This window comes from Eleutherodactylus coqui, chromosome 7, assembly GCF_035609145.1.
Source record: "Eleutherodactylus coqui strain aEleCoq1 chromosome 7, aEleCoq1.hap1, whole genome shotgun sequence".
NCBI classification, from domain to species: Eukaryota; Metazoa; Chordata; class Amphibia; order Anura; family Eleutherodactylidae; genus Eleutherodactylus; species Eleutherodactylus coqui.
The window spans coordinates 122485066-122505345 of NC_089843.1; the positions used below are offsets into that span (position 1 = coordinate 122485066).

The following is a 20280-nucleotide window of genomic DNA, read 5'->3' on the forward strand; positions in this document are numbered from 1 at the left end:
GAGATATTTCAAATCTTCCAACATCTGCAACTTCTTCATTTATGATTTTTCATTTGCAGATTTATGAAAGCTGTCATTTTTCACGAGCGCTATGAGAAATGAAAGCTGAACTGTGATTGGTTGCTATGGGCAACTAAGACATTTTTTGTTTAAGACAGCTTCATAAATCTCCTTAGGCCTCCTGCACATGGGCGGGTCAGACCCTGCATGCGGGATTCCCGCAGTGGAGTTCAATTGGGTGCCCCACTGGTGACCCCTCGGTACCTGTCCGGCGGCGTTTTCTGCACTTCAGATGTGACGGCGAGAACTCCATCGCACATGCACAGTAAGCAATGGCAATCAGCGAAGACCCAGATCTCCTGATACTTCCGCAGTACTCACTGTGAAAGTGCCGCGGGACGGACGGCTTCCATTGACTTCAATAGAAGCCATCTGTGCTTAGCGCGTACAAAATCGCAGCATACTATTTCCACTCGCAGGCTGGAAATCGCATTTTCTCATAGCATGCTATGGGCTGGATTTGCTGCAGAATCTGGAGGAGGAATCCCGCTACAAATTTCGCAATGCAAATCAGCCTTTGTGCAGAAGGCCTAAGTCTTTTATTGAGGCAGATGCGGTCCCATCTCAAATGAGCAGTGCAGAGATGTTCTTGCTGCAGCACCTCATATATCTCTCAGTGCGGCTCACCGGAGATCAGAATGAGGATGAATAGGAAGACAGTGAGGGGGATGCCAAATGCCCCAGATATCCTGCTCATGAAGCAGATCTTAAACATATGTTATGGTCTTGTTTAATGCTATCTAAATCATGGTTTCATGTATTTAAATTGACAGTGCATGGAGTACAAGTCCCGGCGGTTGCACTGGCTTATTAGTATCTATTGGGATATCTCCTACATATCCTAGGAAGCAATAAGATACAATAAAACTATTATACCAAGTATGTGAAGTAATAGCTAGTAAATGTTCTGTCAGCATCCACTTATCTTGATGCATTTGGGAGGGTTGGGGGGTCGATTGGAGGGCTATGTCCTGTATTTCATTGAAAAACCCTAAAAAAACTAAGGATAGTTAATTAAAAGTTGATTGGCTCAGGTTCATCGCTCGGGACCCCGACCAATCAGCTGAGCGGGTGCATGCTGTCAGCTTCACAAATACAGAGGTTGGAGCTGAAGCAGCAGACTGACTCCCATGTAGTGGCTGGCGCTTGTAACTGCAGGCAGCGCTTGCGTTGATTTCAATGAGCACCGTGCCTGCAGTTACAAGCTCCGGTCACTACATGGGAGGTCAGCTCGGAGACTCCCGCTGCTTCTGCTCTGTGTATTTGCAGGGCTGACAGCAAGTGCCCGCTCAGCTGATTGGCCACGATCCTGAGCGACAGACCCCACCGCGATCAACTATTGATGAACTATCCTGAGGATAGTTCATTAATAGTATTTTCCATGGAAAACCCCTTTAAGAATACAATTTACGAATTATGGAGACAACAGCAATACTAATAGACTTGTAGACACTATAGATATGAACTGCTTAGAAACAGTCTAATTACCTATGTTGGCAATGTCTCCCTTGTCTCCACTTCTAGTGTAAGCCAGTTCCTCCAAACGATATACATAAGAACCGCTTGGTAAGTCTGCAGAAATAGAAGGCAATAAGGTGATAAGACCAATGAGCAGTCCTTAGCTATACTGTGTATGTACAAACATTAATACACCTGTATAACAATTACTTGTGAATATGTGATGCTCAGAATATTGTGCTTCACAGGATGCCACTTATGGTACCTCCTGATCCGATTAGTCAAGAAGCTCTAGGGGGCTCAAGCATTTGTATGTCAAAAGGAGTTGCAGCCACAATCACCTGGTGGTTCTTGTCCAATGAGATCAAGAGGCACAATGATTAGCAAACCATCCACACTTTTAAATGGTGCCCGAATTCTTGTTCTGGACACAAACAATATCACATTACTATGAGCATGTAAGGAGGTACCCTTCCTTTAAAGGGGTCTGTCTGAGGACAGATTCCCTTTAAAAAGAGCTATCTCATGAAATAAACCTGTCTATATGCCTTATATGGGTATATTGATGTCACAGAAGGGGGTCCACCACTTGAGACTCCCCTCTATGAACCAGGATGTGAGAGGCTCGTATTCTGGCAGACTCCGGCTGCTCTTGTATTGCATGGATGGCCATTCATGTGAAGCAACATGACACAGGTCAGTTTTATGTAAGGCATTTTTTAATGTTCTCTTACAAGTTGTCACTGCTTCGTCATGCATGATACTTCACTGATTAGAAGTATAATAGATACCAAATTCACTGTAGGAGAAAAAAATGATAAAACGTAGCCGATAGTAGAATATAGATGCTACAATTCACAAAAAATGTGACTAACCAGTTCAGATTCCATCGCACATGAAGTTACATAAACTGGGAGAAGGGAGATAGGTCTACACTGGGGGACCACTCCAGAAGACAGGCAAGCAGATAAGCCCTGACTCATTCAGTCCCTTTAGAGAAACAACTATCCCTGCATCTCCTACTAGCAAAAAGCTTCTCGCTTCCCCAAGTTTATGTAACTTGAGGTAAGATAGAATCTGAACTGATTAGTCACGCTTTTAGTGAATTGTAGCATCTATATTTTAGTATCAGCTTGATTTGTTTTCAAAGTGCATAAAAAAAGTTCTTAAAAGTTTCATCAAGATTTTTTCGCTTACAGTGAATTAGGGTTCATCATGCATCAAGACAAAAAAAGTAACAGACAGCTCATAATCTTACTAGTATTCTATCCAAAATAGGAAGTCTGTGAGGTAAAGCTTCAGGTAATAGCTGTGGAGTGAGGTCAGAGAAGGGGGAATGGATTTGACAAATACTCCTGTACAGTCCAGAAATATGCAGCCAGCGGTCTGATTTTTTTTATACTCGTCCACCTCCCCATACAGTCACAATTCAGTGCATTGTGGGGACCAATCTCTTCATTCTGCATACGCACACAGTATCCTCACATTGTGGACAGTGTGCACACTCATGCAATGAAGACATGACGTGCTGAATGCACCAAGAGGCGGCTTTACAGGTGGACCGTGATGGAACCGGGAGGCAGGAGAGTAATAAAAAAATACATGAATTGCATCCTCGGGCTCAGTGACCCCTGCCTTATGAGCTCACAGCTTTAGTTTATTGGGCTCATAGGACATGACTGGCTCCCTTTAATCTGATTCAAGTTTTAGTATGTCCAAATACCTCTGGGTACTTCTGGTGTTACTGGATCTACAGCGGAAATGTATTCATCCACAGTGAAAGAATGATCATCCACAAACTGCTCTATGTGTTTTCCATCCATGAAAATGTCAATCTGGAAGAGACAGAGACATCTGTAAGTAAAGGTCCCAGTTTGATTTCATATTATGTAGCTCTAAAATGGCTTTCAGGGATATTCCAATTGTTGACATTTATGACATATCTGTAAACGTTTGATGTAGGAGCATTCCACCTCGGGGACCTCCACTTTTAGGAAGAATGGCAACCCATGACTTCCATTGTGCCAAGCAAAACAGCCATTGGTGGCCAAGAATTGGAGAAGAAGGAGAGAGTGAATCAAACACGCACATGGCTTTCTCCATCAAAGCAATGGGAGTAACAGAAATAGCTGAGCATCGGCACTTGACTGTCTTTAAGGAGGATATACAGAACCAGGGCAAAAAAGGGGTAGAGTGTAAGGTCTTGAACAGAATCCAACTAATATAAAAAAAACTAAGGCGTATTAGAAACTCCTCAATTCTTATGTTAACACAACGTAATTTGCCATGAATTCTGCGTCCAAGAGGCGCACCATTGACTTGAACTGACATCCGCGACGCAGGCTACATGGCACATGCATTACATGTGCATTTAAAATCCACAAGCGGGGGACAAAAAAAAGAAGTGCCATGTCACTTCTTGGAGCGAATTCGGAAAGTCAACACTGCAGGACAGCAACAAAGACTAGGAGCATCGGTGATGGGGTGATTGTCCAGGTGAGTAATACAGTACTTACTTTGTTATTCCATCACCTTCCCTGCTTTCTGTAATAAGTTTAACATGGTGCAAATGGGGTGTGGTAAATTTAATTGGATCTCTCACTGTACATGTAAGGGCAAAACTAGTTTCTGTAACCAATGCCTATTGGCATTTTACAGGAAGCAATTAAACCTGAAACTTTCGTTGAGGCTGTAAGGGTTTACAGAATTCATCTGAAAAATCAATTAGCTTTCCCTTCTACGTATGACCAAAGTTTGATTTCCCCCTCTTATCCCGAGTCAGATCCGGCATATGGCCCATCCTTTGGTTACCTTTAGCTCATTCTCCATCCCCTTCCTCTCTTCTCTCCTGAGCAAACTTCTAAGCGAATTTATGACAAAATCAAAGTTAAACTTTTGGTCATAAATCAGCATAGAAATTTGTTCAGGGAAGGAGAGAGAGGGGCTGGAGACTGAGCTGCCAGAAAAGCTCACTAACTGAACTGCTAGTAAACAGATTTTTGTACTCTACTGTTAGGCCCCCTGTCCACGGCCGTTGCAGAATATCACTAGTGATATTCCACAAAGGGGGATGAGGGCGGGCCGCTGTCACTATCTCACAGATAGTCTCACCGCGGAGAATCTCAGCAAATCGTGGCATGCCGCGATTTAAACCCTGTAAGCGGAGAATCGCTATAATTCTCTGCTTGTGGACAGGGGGCTGAGCTTTCCATAGCAACGCTTCCCGTTACCGGATTATCGCCGCGGAAAAAGCAATGCAAGTATGCCCGTGGACAGGCAGCCATATACGGTCACATGCAGAACCCAAATAGTGCAACATTTTTTATAAAATCCTATAGCAAACATGCTTTTCAGCCAAAACACTTGCATTTCAGTGTAAAAGAAATCCCTAAAAGTGTCCATGGCCTTTAACTATTTAACGCACCCATCCTCCTATTTCCAACTACTTTGGAATACTTTTTCATTCAATAAATATCAGATACTTGCATACACTCACATTCACATTTTTCCGGGGGTACAAGAAGGAAAATGGTTTCAGGACTGGAGACCTGTAATGACAAAGGAAGATATATCACTGATCCACATCTCCAATATAATGTTCATTCATAGATAGGTTAATTAACCCATAAAAATTTCTCAACATCAAGTTAAGTCCAAAAAAAAAAATTGCAGTCTTTCCAGTCCGAGTCAGATGAGCATTGTAACCTTTATATTAAGGAACCCATATTTTGGGATCCCCTTAGGTTAGGGGTTCTACAAACTCAGATGGGGCTGTCCAGCTTTGCTTGCTCAGCTGACCTATTTGAGAAGACAGATGAAGTGTTTTGTTCTCAATTTTATCATCTGTCAGGGATTGCCTTTCTCTAAGCCAGTCCATACACTTATGAAACCTGCTATCAGACATCCATGATGGTGGTTTACCTCCTCTGAGAACTAAATACTTGGGCCTACTGAAAATTAAGATGCCCAATCTTCATTTTCCCCCTTGCTGCCAAAGATTTGCCATTGGGGGATAATCGGGATACCGCCACCATACACATTAGATAAACACTAGCTGAGCCCAAAGATGTTAGTGAAACTAGCCAACCATTTCATAGGTATGGCCACTTTAAAGGGACACTGTCACCATGAAAGAACACCATACACTACGTTATGGTGCTGTTCCGGGTGGTGATAAAGAGCGGGTGAGGGGGATGGGGGAATCAGTTTGCCCGGCTCCTACGATGTCCCTCCATGATGTCCATAAGCGGTCTGAAGATTTGACTCTTTTCCTACTACTGTGCCCACTCTCCCATAGACATGTATAGGAGAGCATGTGCACTGCGGTCTGAAAAGAGTCTAAATCTTCAGATTATGTGCAGACATCACAAAAAGACACCACAAGAATTGGGTAGTGGGCGAGTATAAAAGACACACCCTCAGCTCTCTATAGTCACCAGGAACAGCCACGTTACTAAGTTTATGGTAGTATTCCGTGGTGACAGTGTCCCTTTAAGAACAGGAACAGTCACCAATAAAACACAAAGTCTAGCCCAAAGCAAACCAAGTACAGTGCAGAAATGTAACACTCACACTCGGGGACGTCCACCAACAACAGCAGTAAGACCTGGAGCTATTGAAGTAAAAACAGACATGAAATTGATCAAACAGAATATTTGTTATTTAACTCTTTGCAAGAAGATAACTCATGATTATGCAGAGTATTTAAAACATCTGCATGCCTCAATCATTTGAAATCAGAACTTTTTTTCTAGTCTTAGACTACTCTTTATAGCCGTGATGGCGAACCTATGACATACAGAGAAGTATGGGGCCGCATGCCGAGAACCGCAAAGGAGGTTTTATCCTCGGCTCCTGAACGGCCAGGTGCAGTAGCTGAGCATAAAACATCGCTGTAGACAGTCTGTACCGGAGGTCTATAGGTCAGAACAACAGAACTCCGGCACAGAGCGCCTAGTTCTGGGACTTCCGGTTAGGCCGCTGACCTCACTTCTAGTCGGCGGAGCAGGGAGCTGACATGACAGGCTGAAAAGGTTGCCCATCACTGCTTTATAGGAATCCTATCCAAAACTGAAAATGTAACCTTGGTTGGTGTCTGCATAGAGGTCTCAACATTGAATAAATGTTATCTACCTGCATCTTGAGTGAAGTAGAACTGTTGAGCATTTAAGGCCCCCGAACATTCCTTCCTCCCTGAGCTTGTTCTCTGTCAAAAGTTTGTTCGAATCTGTGGACGAGGTTCCAATTGGAGCCTCAGGCACAGAATCCGCTAAATGACCAAAAGAAAAATAGCACAAGAATGCTGCATTATTTTTGCTGGTAAAATGCCAGATACGATGATGGAAACCCGAAGCACCCTATTATTGTCAATGGGGGACGTTGGCATCTGATATGGGATGGATCTGGCACTTCATCACTTTCAATGTTGTGCTCCAATAATGCTATGAAATAGAAGTGAAAGTTAAAGGGGTTTTCCAGGGGAATACTATTTAACCTATCATCAGGATTGGTCATCAATAGTTGTTCGGCTGGGGTCCATCGCTCGGCACCCCGACCGATCAGCTGCGCGGACGCATGCGGTCAGTGCTGCAATAACAGAGATTGTAGTGGAAGCCTCCACGCCGATCTCAGTGTTATTGCGGCGCTGACAGCATGCGCCCGCTCAGCTGATCGGTCGGGGTGCTGAGCGACGGACCCCAGCCGAACAACTATCACTGACCTATCCTGATGATAGGATTTCCCTGGAAATCCCCTTTAACTGTGTATAACAAACTACAGGCTGCCTGGCCTGTATACACGAGCCTTTTTTATAAGAGGCATCTACCCTTTCGCGATTGCAGCTTCCCTGTATAGAAATTAGGCAGGTGCAGCATAAAAACAAGAGTGCACTTTTTTTTTTGCTCATTTTGGCTATATTCATTATCTTTCCCCCCAGGCAGCATCCCTAGCCCTAATTATGGGGTTTGGTAATGGTTTATATTTCTTTATATTGGATGTCATATTGTGTTACTAATATTATATACTTTTTTCTTATTTATTCATTTTTTGTATTTAGGTTTAACACAATGTAATGTATCTTCTGTCTTATTTATGTGATACATGTTGATTCTCTTGTTGCTTTTTCATTGCTGAAGTGTAGCCTCTATTTTTTTGTTTTATGGACATTCCTTTATACATTTCATGGGCTATACGCTGTTTTATATCCCACACACTTTAAGACAGAGATACAGATCAAAAGGAGACAAAGTAAAAAGGATGATTTGACAAGTTCATCTGTTACATTTTGAGATATTTATGTAGGAAAGAAAGGGGAAAAGAGAAGACAATGACCTAACTTTCCAGACAAACTTACAAATCTAAACCAATTTTGTACGCTGATTTTAAAATAAAGTAGTATGTTAGTATATAGAGCAAACGCATTGCTTAATAATGAAGTAGCTGTTCCACATTTCACTTCCTATTAATATATCATAATACTGAAACTAAACTGTGGGAAAGTGAGGGTCTCACGTTAGAAAGGATCCATATCTCTTGCAGTCAGCAGTGTTGTTTTGATGACGTGTAGGGACATACACTGTCACCGAGCCATTGCCCTTGTTGGCTAGGAAAGGTCTTGACATTGTCAGCCATTATCTTGTATGTATGGGGTCAAACAGGGAGTAGGCCAAACCGTTAAACTTATGACTTCTTTTGCAAAGTGTCTTCAACTTGCTATGTACTTGTTATCAGTCATAATATTTATAAATGGGGAAGCTCTTTGAAATCTCAAACTCCACAGCAGCTGCCATTGTGGAGTCAACCGGAGGTCAGCTCAATGTGAATTACAGGTCACTTGCTCATACATTAACTATGTACTGTGAATGCTTCCAGATACTTTTACCATGGTTATACCATAAGTAAGGTAATCAGCCAATTTCTATGCAAAAAAAAAATGTTATTCTTCTCCAAGACCTTTGACCTTTTCATTGCAAGAAATATATATAAGTACTTTATGAGTAGAATAATTCACCGCACTGGTGCTAGACAGCCCTGGGTAATCTCTGAAGCCTACTGCAGGGCAATGCAACTATGAAACCATCCAAGAAACACTTAACGTAGTTGTTGAACCGATAATCTTAGAGAAATGATTCACTTATTTTGTATTATTCTTATTCCTTTCAGAATATTTGTGACAGTGTAATGTCATACCTCATTAACGGGATTTGAATTAAAAAGTCTTCAACCCCTTTCCATTTACTTACAGTGTACTAAAGGTGTTGCCCCGCCCAATTAAATTTTTTACCAAAAAGATAAAATACTATAATCCCTTACCGACATTGGTCGTATATGTACAGTGGACATGTTTGCATAGCATGCTCAGCATCTGACTCAGCAATACGCAGCAGATGTTGGTATTATTGAATCTTGTCTCCACCAGACGAATGGGTAGAGACAAGCTACACATTCACAACTTCATTCGCTGGGCCGGAGAATCCGCTGGTCTGATCTCCTAACTCTGCTGTCATCATTCCCCTGGCAACCTTCTTCCCTTCCAGCTTCGGCGGTATGAGTCGTCATCCACCCCCCCCTCCTTCCCTCATCCATTGCATTCCCCGCTGCCAATATCCCCGGGTGGTAACCCCTTAAGCTGGCACCGCTTTGGGTTCATAGGTCTGCAGTGATATCTCTCCCGGCGACCTTCCCTGCCGGCGTCAGTGCTGTAATTTCCACCCCCCACCCCCACCCCGCGCTGCATTTCCCCGCTGTCACTGGCCTCGGTGCTCTGCCTTCATCTCCGGTCCTTGCTCCAGCGAAGTCGGTCACTCGCTGTCAGTTTCCTCGCTGGCGTTGCATAATGCTTGCAATATGAGACGGCACCAATGAGACTGACAGCGCAGGAGACGGGAAGGGGACAAGGAAGAGCGGCGGAGTGTCACTGGCCCCCGGCGCTCTGCCTTCTTCTTAACCTGTCCCTGCTCCAGCGCAGAAGCCGGTAAGGGCACAAAGGAGAGCAGCCGTGGGGTCAGTGGCACGACGAGGTGGGAGGGGGACCAAAAGGTCTGCAAAACAAATCCGCATGCTTAAATTGCTTTGCGACGCCCATGCATCCCTATGTGCGGCTTGATTTGCGAATCTCCCGCGCAGGTGTCCCATGTGGGTTCTGCAAATCAAATCCACCTGTGGACTTGAGGCCTAAACCCACAACCGCAGTAATACTTCCTTTACAAACATTCTGTCGGTCTCTGTTATTCCTACTCTGGTGATGATTGGTCAAGACCGCATGTGACTGCTGCAGCTTCTCCCTCTTTGCAGTGGTCACATATTGCATTGACACACAATCAATGGAGCAGGGTGAACAGAGAACAGCAGGAGGACCCAGAAAACTGTTGCACAGCGCTGCAGGGACCCAGAAAACTCTTGCACAGCGCTGCAGGGACCCAGAAAACTCTTGCACAGCGCTGCAGGGACCCAGAAAACTGTTGCACAGCGCTGCAGGGTCGGTAAAGGTGAGTACTAGTGCGTGTCTTAATTTATAACATTGTAAGCTTTTGGGAAATAAAGCTTTATGGGGATGAAACAACCTGTTTAATTTCAACATAATAAATGTACAGAGCAGTGTGCCCAACATTACCTATTAGGTATTTGGCAGTGATAGCCAGCTGCACGCCTGCAGTACCCACTGGCATTAGAGCAAAGACCTTGGACCTAGCTATTTCACGCCTCAGATACATCTAGGGAGTGTAACCAATTGGAGGGGATCCCATTGTTACCCCTCAGTGAAGCCTGGCATTCTGGTTTTGCTTAAAACACACATACTAAAATATTGTAACTCAGCATTTAATCCCAGGCTATTAGAAGCAATCTAACGTGCTTGGTGGGATTTCTGCACTAGATTTACTGAAATCATGAGAAGTACTTTCTGCAAATGAGAAATGACAGAGACATTTGTTCTGTTAATTTAGAGCATTTGACCATTGATTGAACTCTCAAGTGTAAATATAGCTTTAAATACAAAAACACATCCATCTCAGCAGCGTTCATAGTCCAGGACGAGAATACTTTCAAAGGTCAAGTTCCAAAATATTTCTGTTAATTAAACATAAGAGATAATAATTGAATTTGCAACAAAGTTGAGAAATAAGGGATACAGAATAAATGAAACCTACCAAATCGGGTTTTCCGGGATTGCATGATTGTGGCTAAAATAATCCAGTGATCCAAGTCCCAATTCTAGTTCTATATTATAGTACGAGGACATTAATCTTATGGACTGCCATTATAAAGTACTACATATACATAAATGTCACTTCACGAACTGGTCTCTCTTATCTGATCCACTAAGCGCCCCCTGTTGGCACCTTCTGCTCACATTATTAATTATCCACAATTAATCTTCATTTGTTTATATACTGCAGACCGTGACTGCATGCATTGGTGGCCGTGAAAGACTGTTCTGCGCTCTGTTGCTGCGGAAGCTGTTTTGACAACTTTTTATGCCAGTTTTCAATGTCCTTGGAGTGTAGTCGACAGCAGCATAAATCTTTTTAGCAATCAAGAAATAGTGCTGCCAGATACTATATCATCTGCACAAAGGAGAACTCACACAGTAGAACTAGGTAGCAGAAAACCAACACTGGCCTTTCATAAAAAGTCCTTATATTGCAGCATCCGTACACATAGCGGCTTGTGCTGCACCACCAAGAGCCGTGTAGCAAAAACCATTTATGGTCTTAGGCCTCCCTCACACAGGTGTTAGCAAATATGCTGCATTTTTTAACGCTGCGTCACTGTGGTTTCAACAGCATTGGCATGCGTTTTGCCAATGCTAAAAAAAAAAAAAAAAAAAAGCAATAGTCATCTAGCAGGCGCTGTCTGGGTCCCTCCTGCTCTCCAGCATTCCTGCAAGCTTTCATGCAGTTGTCGGCACCAACAGAACATCTCTTGCTGGAAAGGGGATTGAAAACCCCGCCTCCAGCAAGAGATTGCTGTGGTTGGTTCTTGAGCGATGGCTCAGCCAATCAGAACCAGTGCTCGAGGCACCAATCACAGCAATTGCAGTGTGACGGAGGCCTTACTGTGAGTCACTGAAGTTTTGCAGTGTGGTTTTCAGCCGCAAAGTCTGTGCATGGTGAAGAACATTGAGACCATCACAAAACTGAGAACTATATCTTAACACAATGTAATTTGTGGCGAAACCTATGTTTGGTTTTTGTTGCTCAGTTCACAATACTACATCTTTAGGCATACTTACAGCGCTGCACAGTCAAATCTAGAAGTGGGTTTCATTCTATGCACATTTTATTAGTCATATCATTGGTTAGATAAACAGGGGTAATACAAAGACATTTACCCATTCCAGTGCCTGCGGGTGCAATCTCCCTTGCAAAGATTTCTAGAGCTTTTTTCTGCTTGTGATGAACACCAAGCCAAATGACTGCTTCCCGAACAAGCTGAAACGTGTCAGAGTATTACTAAAAGCACAGAAATGGATGAGTCTCACATATTAAGAATTACATGTCCTTCTGTGTAAAATATACATAATAACCACATTTAACATACTGGAAGTCACACGAATGGTAACATTTAGGTTAAGGCTACATGGTGGCCGTCAGCTCAAGTAAAGCCACAAGCTTTTCCCATGGAAGATGCGGGTGACAATCTGACCATGTCCAAATTCTTTCAATTGCTGTGTGACCTCTTCCCCTATGGTTAAATATTGAGGAAGCGATTTTCTATTGAAAATACACAGACATCTTTGTGACACATTATAGGTGCTTGTCCACTAAACATCACAGCAATTCATTTAGGCCCAGACAATGGAATGACCCATCTAAAGTTCCTATGGAAATCCTCATTTATTTTCTGCAAAGAGTTTTCTGTTAATATGTGTATTATAGGAACATGCTGTTTACAAAGTACAGGATACCTTCCATGTAAAATGATGGTAACTGCCCCAAAGATAAATGACATGCACTAAAGTTATAACTAATGTCCTACATGAACCGCTCTACAGGAAGCCTTCCTAAAACGATAGTCTAAGATGAATTGCATTCTGTGATGTCATCCCCAAACCATTAAAATGTAAAAGGTTTAACAGTAACTATATGTCACAGAATGCAGCGCAATTAGTGCAGTTTAAAGGAAAATGATCAAGACCTGTAAACACAGAACAAGCTCCAACATTCTGTACAAAAATGTGCTACATTTGCCAATGAAGATGCCTACTGGCAAACTGGTACATTGAAGAGGTGTTTCTGCATTTTGATACTTTCTATAAAAAGGCACCTTCATAATCTGTAGCAACTTTGTAACAATTGACTTACTAAGTCACTTCTATAAAAAAAACTATACACCGTTGTCTAACCCCATAGGCTCTGCAGCTATATATATTATGACCACAGGGGATATGTCGTGTAGTGAGATCATAACTGCGATAACGTCATCGCATCAAACAATAGATCTATGTTGTAGCATACACAGTAAGATTCCAATAATCCAGTATCCAGTAGTTCAGAATTTTTTTTCCCTGTTTCTTTTGTCCTTGACTAAGAATTACAAGAGAATATGTAAATCCTGAAAATTGGGGAGTTCATGCCTCAAGAGTAGTATATGTTAAAGGGGTTTTCTGATGACCTATTCTCAGAGGTCCATCACTTTGGATCCCCAGGCTCGCTGTCAGTGCAAATAGAGTTGGAAGTAGATAGCGCTGTCAACATTGCAGCGGCTCATGGTGCTATAGTAACAACTTCGACCCCCATGATCAACTATTGATGACCGGTCTTGAGGACATGTCATCAATAGTAAATGTCGCAAAGAACCTCTAAGTTAGCATTGTACTTTGGCTGACTTCATGGAGGTTCTTCAGCTTTACAGTCAATATTAATACACTCTTCCACGACTGGAACATTGATACACTCTTCTACGAATATCAAAGCATTTTTGGTGCCTACGCAGGCCTGATAGTGGCATATTGGATACATTGTATTCATCTGTAATGTATTTGTGTACACACACAAAAAAGTTTGGAAATATTTACATCTTTGCCTCTGGCGTGTGGTCCATATACATCTTCAGCACCAATAATCTGTACATGCACTGAACTGTAATCCTCCAAACCAAGCTCTGTAAACATTTCTCGAGTCCTAAAGAAAGATGAAGCAGAAAAATAGTGTTAATCACAGGTCAAAGGAATAGGAATGTCACCATGTCTGCACACACACAAAACACCTATATGCACAGTCCCCAAATGACGTGTGATTAAAATAGTACATGTTCAAATGAGCTGTGCATAATGCCGTGGACACTGATAGAATTCAAGACCAAACACTATTTGCAGAAGGGCAATGATAGCTCAAGAGAAGAGGAGGCTGTACAGTATATACATCTAAGTCCAGGTTTTGGCTATAAGAGGAAGATCTAGTGAAGATATCTAGTACAAAATCCCAAGACTGACAGATTAGGAACATCAAGCCAGACATTTGAAGTACGCTTTCTGTTCACAAGGCCAAATTGTCAGATTGTATTAGAAGTGGTCGAAATTACATTTCGACATGTGGACAAAGCCGGTAAAACCGATGCAAAGAGAGTAATATTGTCCATAGCATTCATTCACATTATTTTAACCCTTTCCAATCCAACTTGTATCCTGGTTTTCCTAGGGGGCCTACTCTTTTTCTGCCGTTATACAACAGCGCTATATGCTGGCTAAAGCCAGTACTGCATGAGGTGACACGTTGGATAGGCTCTGACAGCAGAGAGGCTGGCAATATACAGTAAGAGAACCCCGACGGACGTCTTCCAACATCGGAGCTGTACAGCCTTAAATCATAATGTCTTTAGACGTAAGACAGTGGATTGGAAAGGGTTAAAGTGTAACTTCTACTAAAAGAACCCATGCACCATACTAGCAGAGTACCATACAATAGCCTCAGCAACTGTGCTGCCTAGCGTGCCGCTGCAATTCTCCACATTGGGCGTTAGGATATTGTATGTCTATAAGTACACATTAAAGCGGTTCTCCAGGGCTTTTGCCACTGACGAGGTCTACTGCTCAGGAACCCTGGGCCAGCTGTCAGTGTGGACAGCACTGGAAGCAGATAGCGCTGTCAACACTGCAGCAGCCTGGATTAGTACGACAGGCACATCTCACATGGAATTCAATGGAAGCAGTGCCACAGTAACCAAACCAGGCCACAGAATGCAGGCAGCACCATCTGCCTCCAGTGCTGTCCACACTGACAGCTTCCCCCCAGACATCAGCTGATCAGCGGAGATCCTGAGTGCTGGACTCCTGCAGATCAACTATTGATGACTTATCATGAGGATAAGTCATCAATAGCAAAATCCTGGAAAACCCCATCAATATTCTTATTGGAAAAAGAGCAACTGAACAAAGTTCTATTACCTTTTCAGAATACTCTCTGCTGTGCGCCTTCCTTTTTCGGCTGACCGCGGCCCTCCTACAGCACATACAGCAGTGGCTCTGTATCCATCAAGATATGTGGCACACACCTGGTTACAGTTATAACAGTTGTCACTCTTAAAATCCATATCCATCGATATTTGTTGTAATGCATTACAATGAACAACGTATTACAATGCTGTACACTATCCTATCAAATGTCATTTTACACCTAAGCAAGAATAAATAGCAGCATTTATTTAGATATGTCAATACTTGTTGGGGCCTCCTTTGGCCCTAATGACATCAGATACTTTCTACTAACATCTAGTAGACTTCATCTGGTATTTCCCTCCATTCATCCTGCAAATGTCTGGGGAGTTCTCTCAAAGAAGATGAAATGACCAACCTATAGTAGTGCAAGGAGCGCAATCACTGGACACTTGAGCAATTGAAGAATGTTCTATGGAATGAAGAATTGCGCCACTCCATCTTCAAATCAGATGAAGATACCTGCGTGTGGGGGATGCCTTCTGTCTGAGTGTTTTGTGCCAACAGTTAAGTACAGCAGAAGATCTATTGTGGTCTGGGGATGTTTTACGTGGCATGGTCTCAGTCCATTGGTGGTAGTGACAAGAATATTGAACAAGGAGGTGTACCCTGACATTCGAGACAATATGCTGCAGACAATGTGACAACATTCTGGAAATGGTCAGCCATACTTCCAACACAACAACGCACCTTGTCCCAAATCCAATGCTGCTTTATGTTTATTTTAAGATATCGATGTTCCATGATTGGACAGGCCTGTACAGAGTCCTGATGTGAACCCCACTGAACATCTTTGGGATAAACTGGAATGTCGAGTCAGGAAATATGAACAGCATCCATTTTCTTTGATGTGTGTACTTTGTGTCAAAGTAGTTCGATTTAGCACTTTTGCAGCAGCTGACTTGGAAATAAACTGCCTCTACAAATATTCTGCATATAGCTAGTCTTTATGGGGTTCTCCAACAATTTTCAAAAACCTGAGTATAAGCTGCATATAGCTAAAAAGAACATTCACATACTTGCCTTCAAACCCCCGCTGTTCCCCTGGTAACGATTCCATGGCCAATTTCTCTTTACCAAACCACAGTGCTGACTTAATTGGCTACCATGGGTACGTTTTCAGAAGCAGTGATTATGTGCTATGATGAGTAGTGGCTAAAGACTGGCGGACATCATGGAACCATCAGGACAAGAACTATGAGAGGTGTGTATGTGAATTTGCTAATTTTAGTGACATACAGCTTACATTAAAGTTTCAAAAGTGGGAAATATACCTTAATTTGTCTTACTAAAAAAGTCTTGGATAGAGAGTACTGTCTATGGGCAGCTAAGCAGAAGATCAGTCCAGAGTTGTGCTCTCAAATTACAGTATATTTCACTTATTTTTCAATACTTCTACTAGAGTGACTCATTTGATTTACCACTTAGCCGTGTAAATAGTACTTTTAAAGGATTTGTCACACTTCTGAAGTAGAGATACAGCTCTTTAAATATCTCCCCTCCCCAGACACCTGAAGACTCATTACCTTAAGGAAAATCAGCTTTTCAGTGAAGGAGCAGTTTCTGGAAACTTTCTACTCTATGAATTAGTCCCTAAGGGAACATCTTAGATGATACACTCCATAATTATGCATGTGTATGCTGTTTTGCACAGGCATATTTATAAAGCAGGTGCATCAGTACTGTATATATATTCACAGTATAGATAGGTACACATTGGCAAAATTGGTCCACGAAATGTTGTTTCATGGACAGAGTCCCTCTCTTAAAGGGGTTGTCCCGCGCCGAAAGGTTTTTTGTTTTTTTCCATAGGCCCCCCGTTCGGCGCAGGACAACCCCAATGGATGTGTTAAAAAAAAACCAAACAACATATTACTTACCCGAATCCCCGCTCTGCGACGTCTTCCTTCTTCCTACTTCTTCCTTCACCAAGACGGCCGCCGGGATCTTCACCCACGATGCACCGCGGGTCCTTTCCCATGGTGCACCGTAGGCTCTGTGCGGTCCATTGCCGATTCCAGCCTCCTGATTGGCTGGAATTGGCACACGTGACGGGGCGGAGCTACAATGATCAGCTCTCCGGCACGAGCGGCCCCATTCACCAGGAAGAAGACCGCACAGCGCAAGCGCATCTAAAAACGCCAGAAGAAAGCAAAATTAGACGGATCCATGGCGACGGGGACGCTAGCAACGGAGCAGGTAAGTGAATAACTTCTGTATGGCTCATATTTAATGCACAATGTATATTACAAAGTGCATTAATATGGCCATACAGAAGTGTATAACCCCACTTGCTTTCGTGAGACAACCCCTTTAAGAAAGTTGTTGAGATGCTTCAGCAATGTGTGAACAGATCTCCATTCATAAGGAAGGCAATAAGGCTCATCTAGACAACTAGTCCACGGATCATTTTAGCTGGATTTCCCCTTTACAATGTATAACATTAACTTGTGCAATGACTGTTGTGATCTGAATGGACCTCACTGGACTGGGAGTATCATGCAAAGACATATTTTCAGCGATTAGTCATAAAAAGTTAAAAGAAACCCCAAAAACCTTATAAAATGAAGAAGGTAGCATCCCTCGGGCACCTTGGACGGTTACTGCTTCGGCATCTGAGAAAGCAAAAGGCCAAAAGTCAGTTGCATCAAATGAGATTTGTGCACATTTTTTAGTGTTATTCCATTTTGTAGGACAAGAACTTGTTATTTTGTTGTATCCAAGTATCTCCGGCTTTACAAGTCAAGAAAACGGTAAATTGGTTGGTATATTTTTCCCCAACACTATTTTATGTATTGAAGCCTGAGGCCACTCTCACACATGCGTTCAGTTAAACGCCGCTCGATAGTGATGAGCGAGCATTGCCCTTAGCGAGTACCTGCCCGCTCGAGAGAAAAGGCTCGGCTGCCGGCGCGGGTGACAGGTGAGTTGCGGCAGTGAACAGGGGGAGTGGTGAGGGGGGGGGGGGGGGAGAGAGAGATCTCCCCTCCGTTCCTCCCTGCTCTTCCCCGCCGCTCCCTGCCCGCCGCCGGCAGCCGAACCTTTTCTCATGAGCGGGCAGGTACTCGCTAAGGGCAATGCTCGCTCAAGCAATTGCCCTTAGTGAGTACGCTCGCTCATCACTACCGCTCGAAGCTGCTGCATTTTACCGCGATTTCGAGCGCCATGTTTGTGAACACATGGTACAGTATTTCACAGATCTTTTTGAACGCTCCCCATCATTGTGATGCGTGAGGAGGTAAGTTAAAAACACAGAAAACTAGAACAGACAATGCTGCGAAAATCGAGCGCAGATCTGTGAGGCCCCAATGGGAGTGTAGTACCACGGTAAAAAGTGAATGGTGTGAGAACACCCTTAAGCCTGAAAAAATGTAAAGTTTGATCAATGTAAAACAAGTTTTACTACCTCCAGCTACAGTGAACTCCTTGTAACTGCAGACTATGCCTTTCTCAAGAGCGATCCCAGTGTTCAAGTAAGCAACAATCAGCCACAGTTTCTGATGGTCTATTCTTTCACTGCACTAGTCACAGGCCTGTCAAGAGCAATTAGCTGATACACCCACAAAATTACAGCCACTTTCAGCACTCGTGTCTTCAGGACAGTCTCCCCCACGTAGCTGTCCAATAATGTTCCCCATTGACGGAGAATGCCCACTGGACAGAATACCAATTGCCTGTTTCTGTATCTAATGGTGCAGTTGAATACGAGGGGGGTAAAACAAACAAAAAAGGCTGATACAGTCAGTGACTGCAAGAAAGACTATGTACCCAACCAGTTTATCGGGAAGTGAGACTGGTCCTCTTTAACTGAATGCCCTCCATCCAATATTGGGCTGTTACTACTGTGTGACGTTAGCCAAGGTAAGATTTTACTTTTTCTGCTCATTTTTAGCTAATTAAAACAGATTAATAAACAGTCTGAAAAGTTCATTTTCAGTTCATACAGTATCCACGGGAAGTACAGTACAGATAACTTCAAGCAACAAGAATAACGAATGGCAAATGAAAAGACATTAAACTTCCAATCTGCTTTTGCGGTACGTGTCAAAGTACTGGAGTCTAAAATGTGTAAGGGATGGAAGTTTTCACCATCCGCTCCAGAGAATGTTTAAAAAGTTCACGGGAAAGTTCATCGAAAGTTCAAGCATGTTATATTAAGTTTTTCTCAAGGTAAAAGTTCATCGGGAGGTGAAAATACATTTCTGTAACAACACTGAAAATACGTTGGTGCCTATTTGTCAATAGAATATACATCATGAGGTAAACATTTACATTCCTGATCTGCCTGCAGCTTAACACTAGTACACAGCTCATCATACAGTAACACATAAATCACTACATGCATACTACACGAGGACAAAAGCAGTTTTTACAAAAGATTCTCATGTATAAATCATAAATAATGAAACTGAATGAACAGTGCACAAATCTATTGGAGGTCAGCTATAGGCTAACATGTTCACATTATTTCCATCCCAACCTCGGCTGTTCCCCAGTCCGTTTGCCATGGACTAGAATTTCAGTGGAGGTGAGGAAAAGATAGAAAAAAAACAACTTAAGGCTTCATGCCCATGGCCTTGGTGGACTCCGCTAACGGAATATCGCAGCGGGGTCTGCCGGCGGTGGGCGGGGACGCGTTTTCATGCGATACTTCCGCTGTGGTACAGTAGAAGTATAGTGTGATGGCCGGCTTCCATGGACTACAATGGAAGCTGCCCGTGCGTATTCCCGGGGCAGATAGAACATGCCGCAGATTTGTTTCACGCTGCGTAATTCCGCAACGTGGACATTGAGCTATTAGGTTCAATAGAACATAATAGCTCCAGGGTAACAAGGCAGAAATCCGGTTGTGGGCATTAGCCCTAAGGCCTCCTGCACACGGACGGATTTGCATTGCGCATTCCGGTGTGGGATTCCGCAGCAAATCCAGCCCATAGCATGCTATGGAAAAACGCGATTTCCTGCCCACGAGCGTAAATCGATTACGATTCTCCGCTCGCAGGAAAGTAAATTGCAGCATGCTGCGATTTGCTGCGGGCTACCAGCGGCTGGCTTTCATTGAAGTCAATGGAAGCCGTCCGGGCCGTGGCCATTCTGCAATCATCATTGCAAAATGGCTGAAGGAGCCAAGTCATCACTATGGCAATAGTGTGGCGTCCTCTCAACTGCACATGTGCCGGCCGACACATTCACAAGAGAGCAGGCCACGTCATCGCCATAGCAATGGCACAACGTCCCTTGTACTGCTCCTGTAATGGAAGCAACACTTTCACTTTAGTATATATCGCTAATTGAGCTAAGTGTACTAAAGAAAGGAAGAGGCAGAAAGG

At 43.2% G+C, this 20280-nt stretch overlaps 1 protein-coding gene across 1 annotated transcript in view; it reads right to left on the bottom strand.

Moving 5' to 3' along the window:
• LOC136572750 (uncharacterized) overlaps positions 1-20280 on the bottom strand; it is a 67791-nt gene that overhangs the window by 13419 nt on the left and 34092 nt on the right. Inside the window, exons 11-18 of the mRNA XM_066573610.1 lie at positions 17507-17565; positions 14903-15009; positions 13535-13640; positions 11849-11948; positions 6091-6130; positions 5015-5066; positions 3242-3353; positions 1549-1632 (exon numbers count right to left, since the gene is read on the bottom strand). Coding sequence (XP_066429707.1) covers positions 1549-1632; positions 3242-3353; positions 5015-5066; positions 6091-6130; positions 11849-11948; positions 13535-13640; positions 14903-15009; positions 17507-17565 — 660 coding nt within the window. The remainder of the gene's footprint in view (positions 1-1548; positions 1633-3241; positions 3354-5014; positions 5067-6090; positions 6131-11848; positions 11949-13534; positions 13641-14902; positions 15010-17506; positions 17566-20280) is intronic.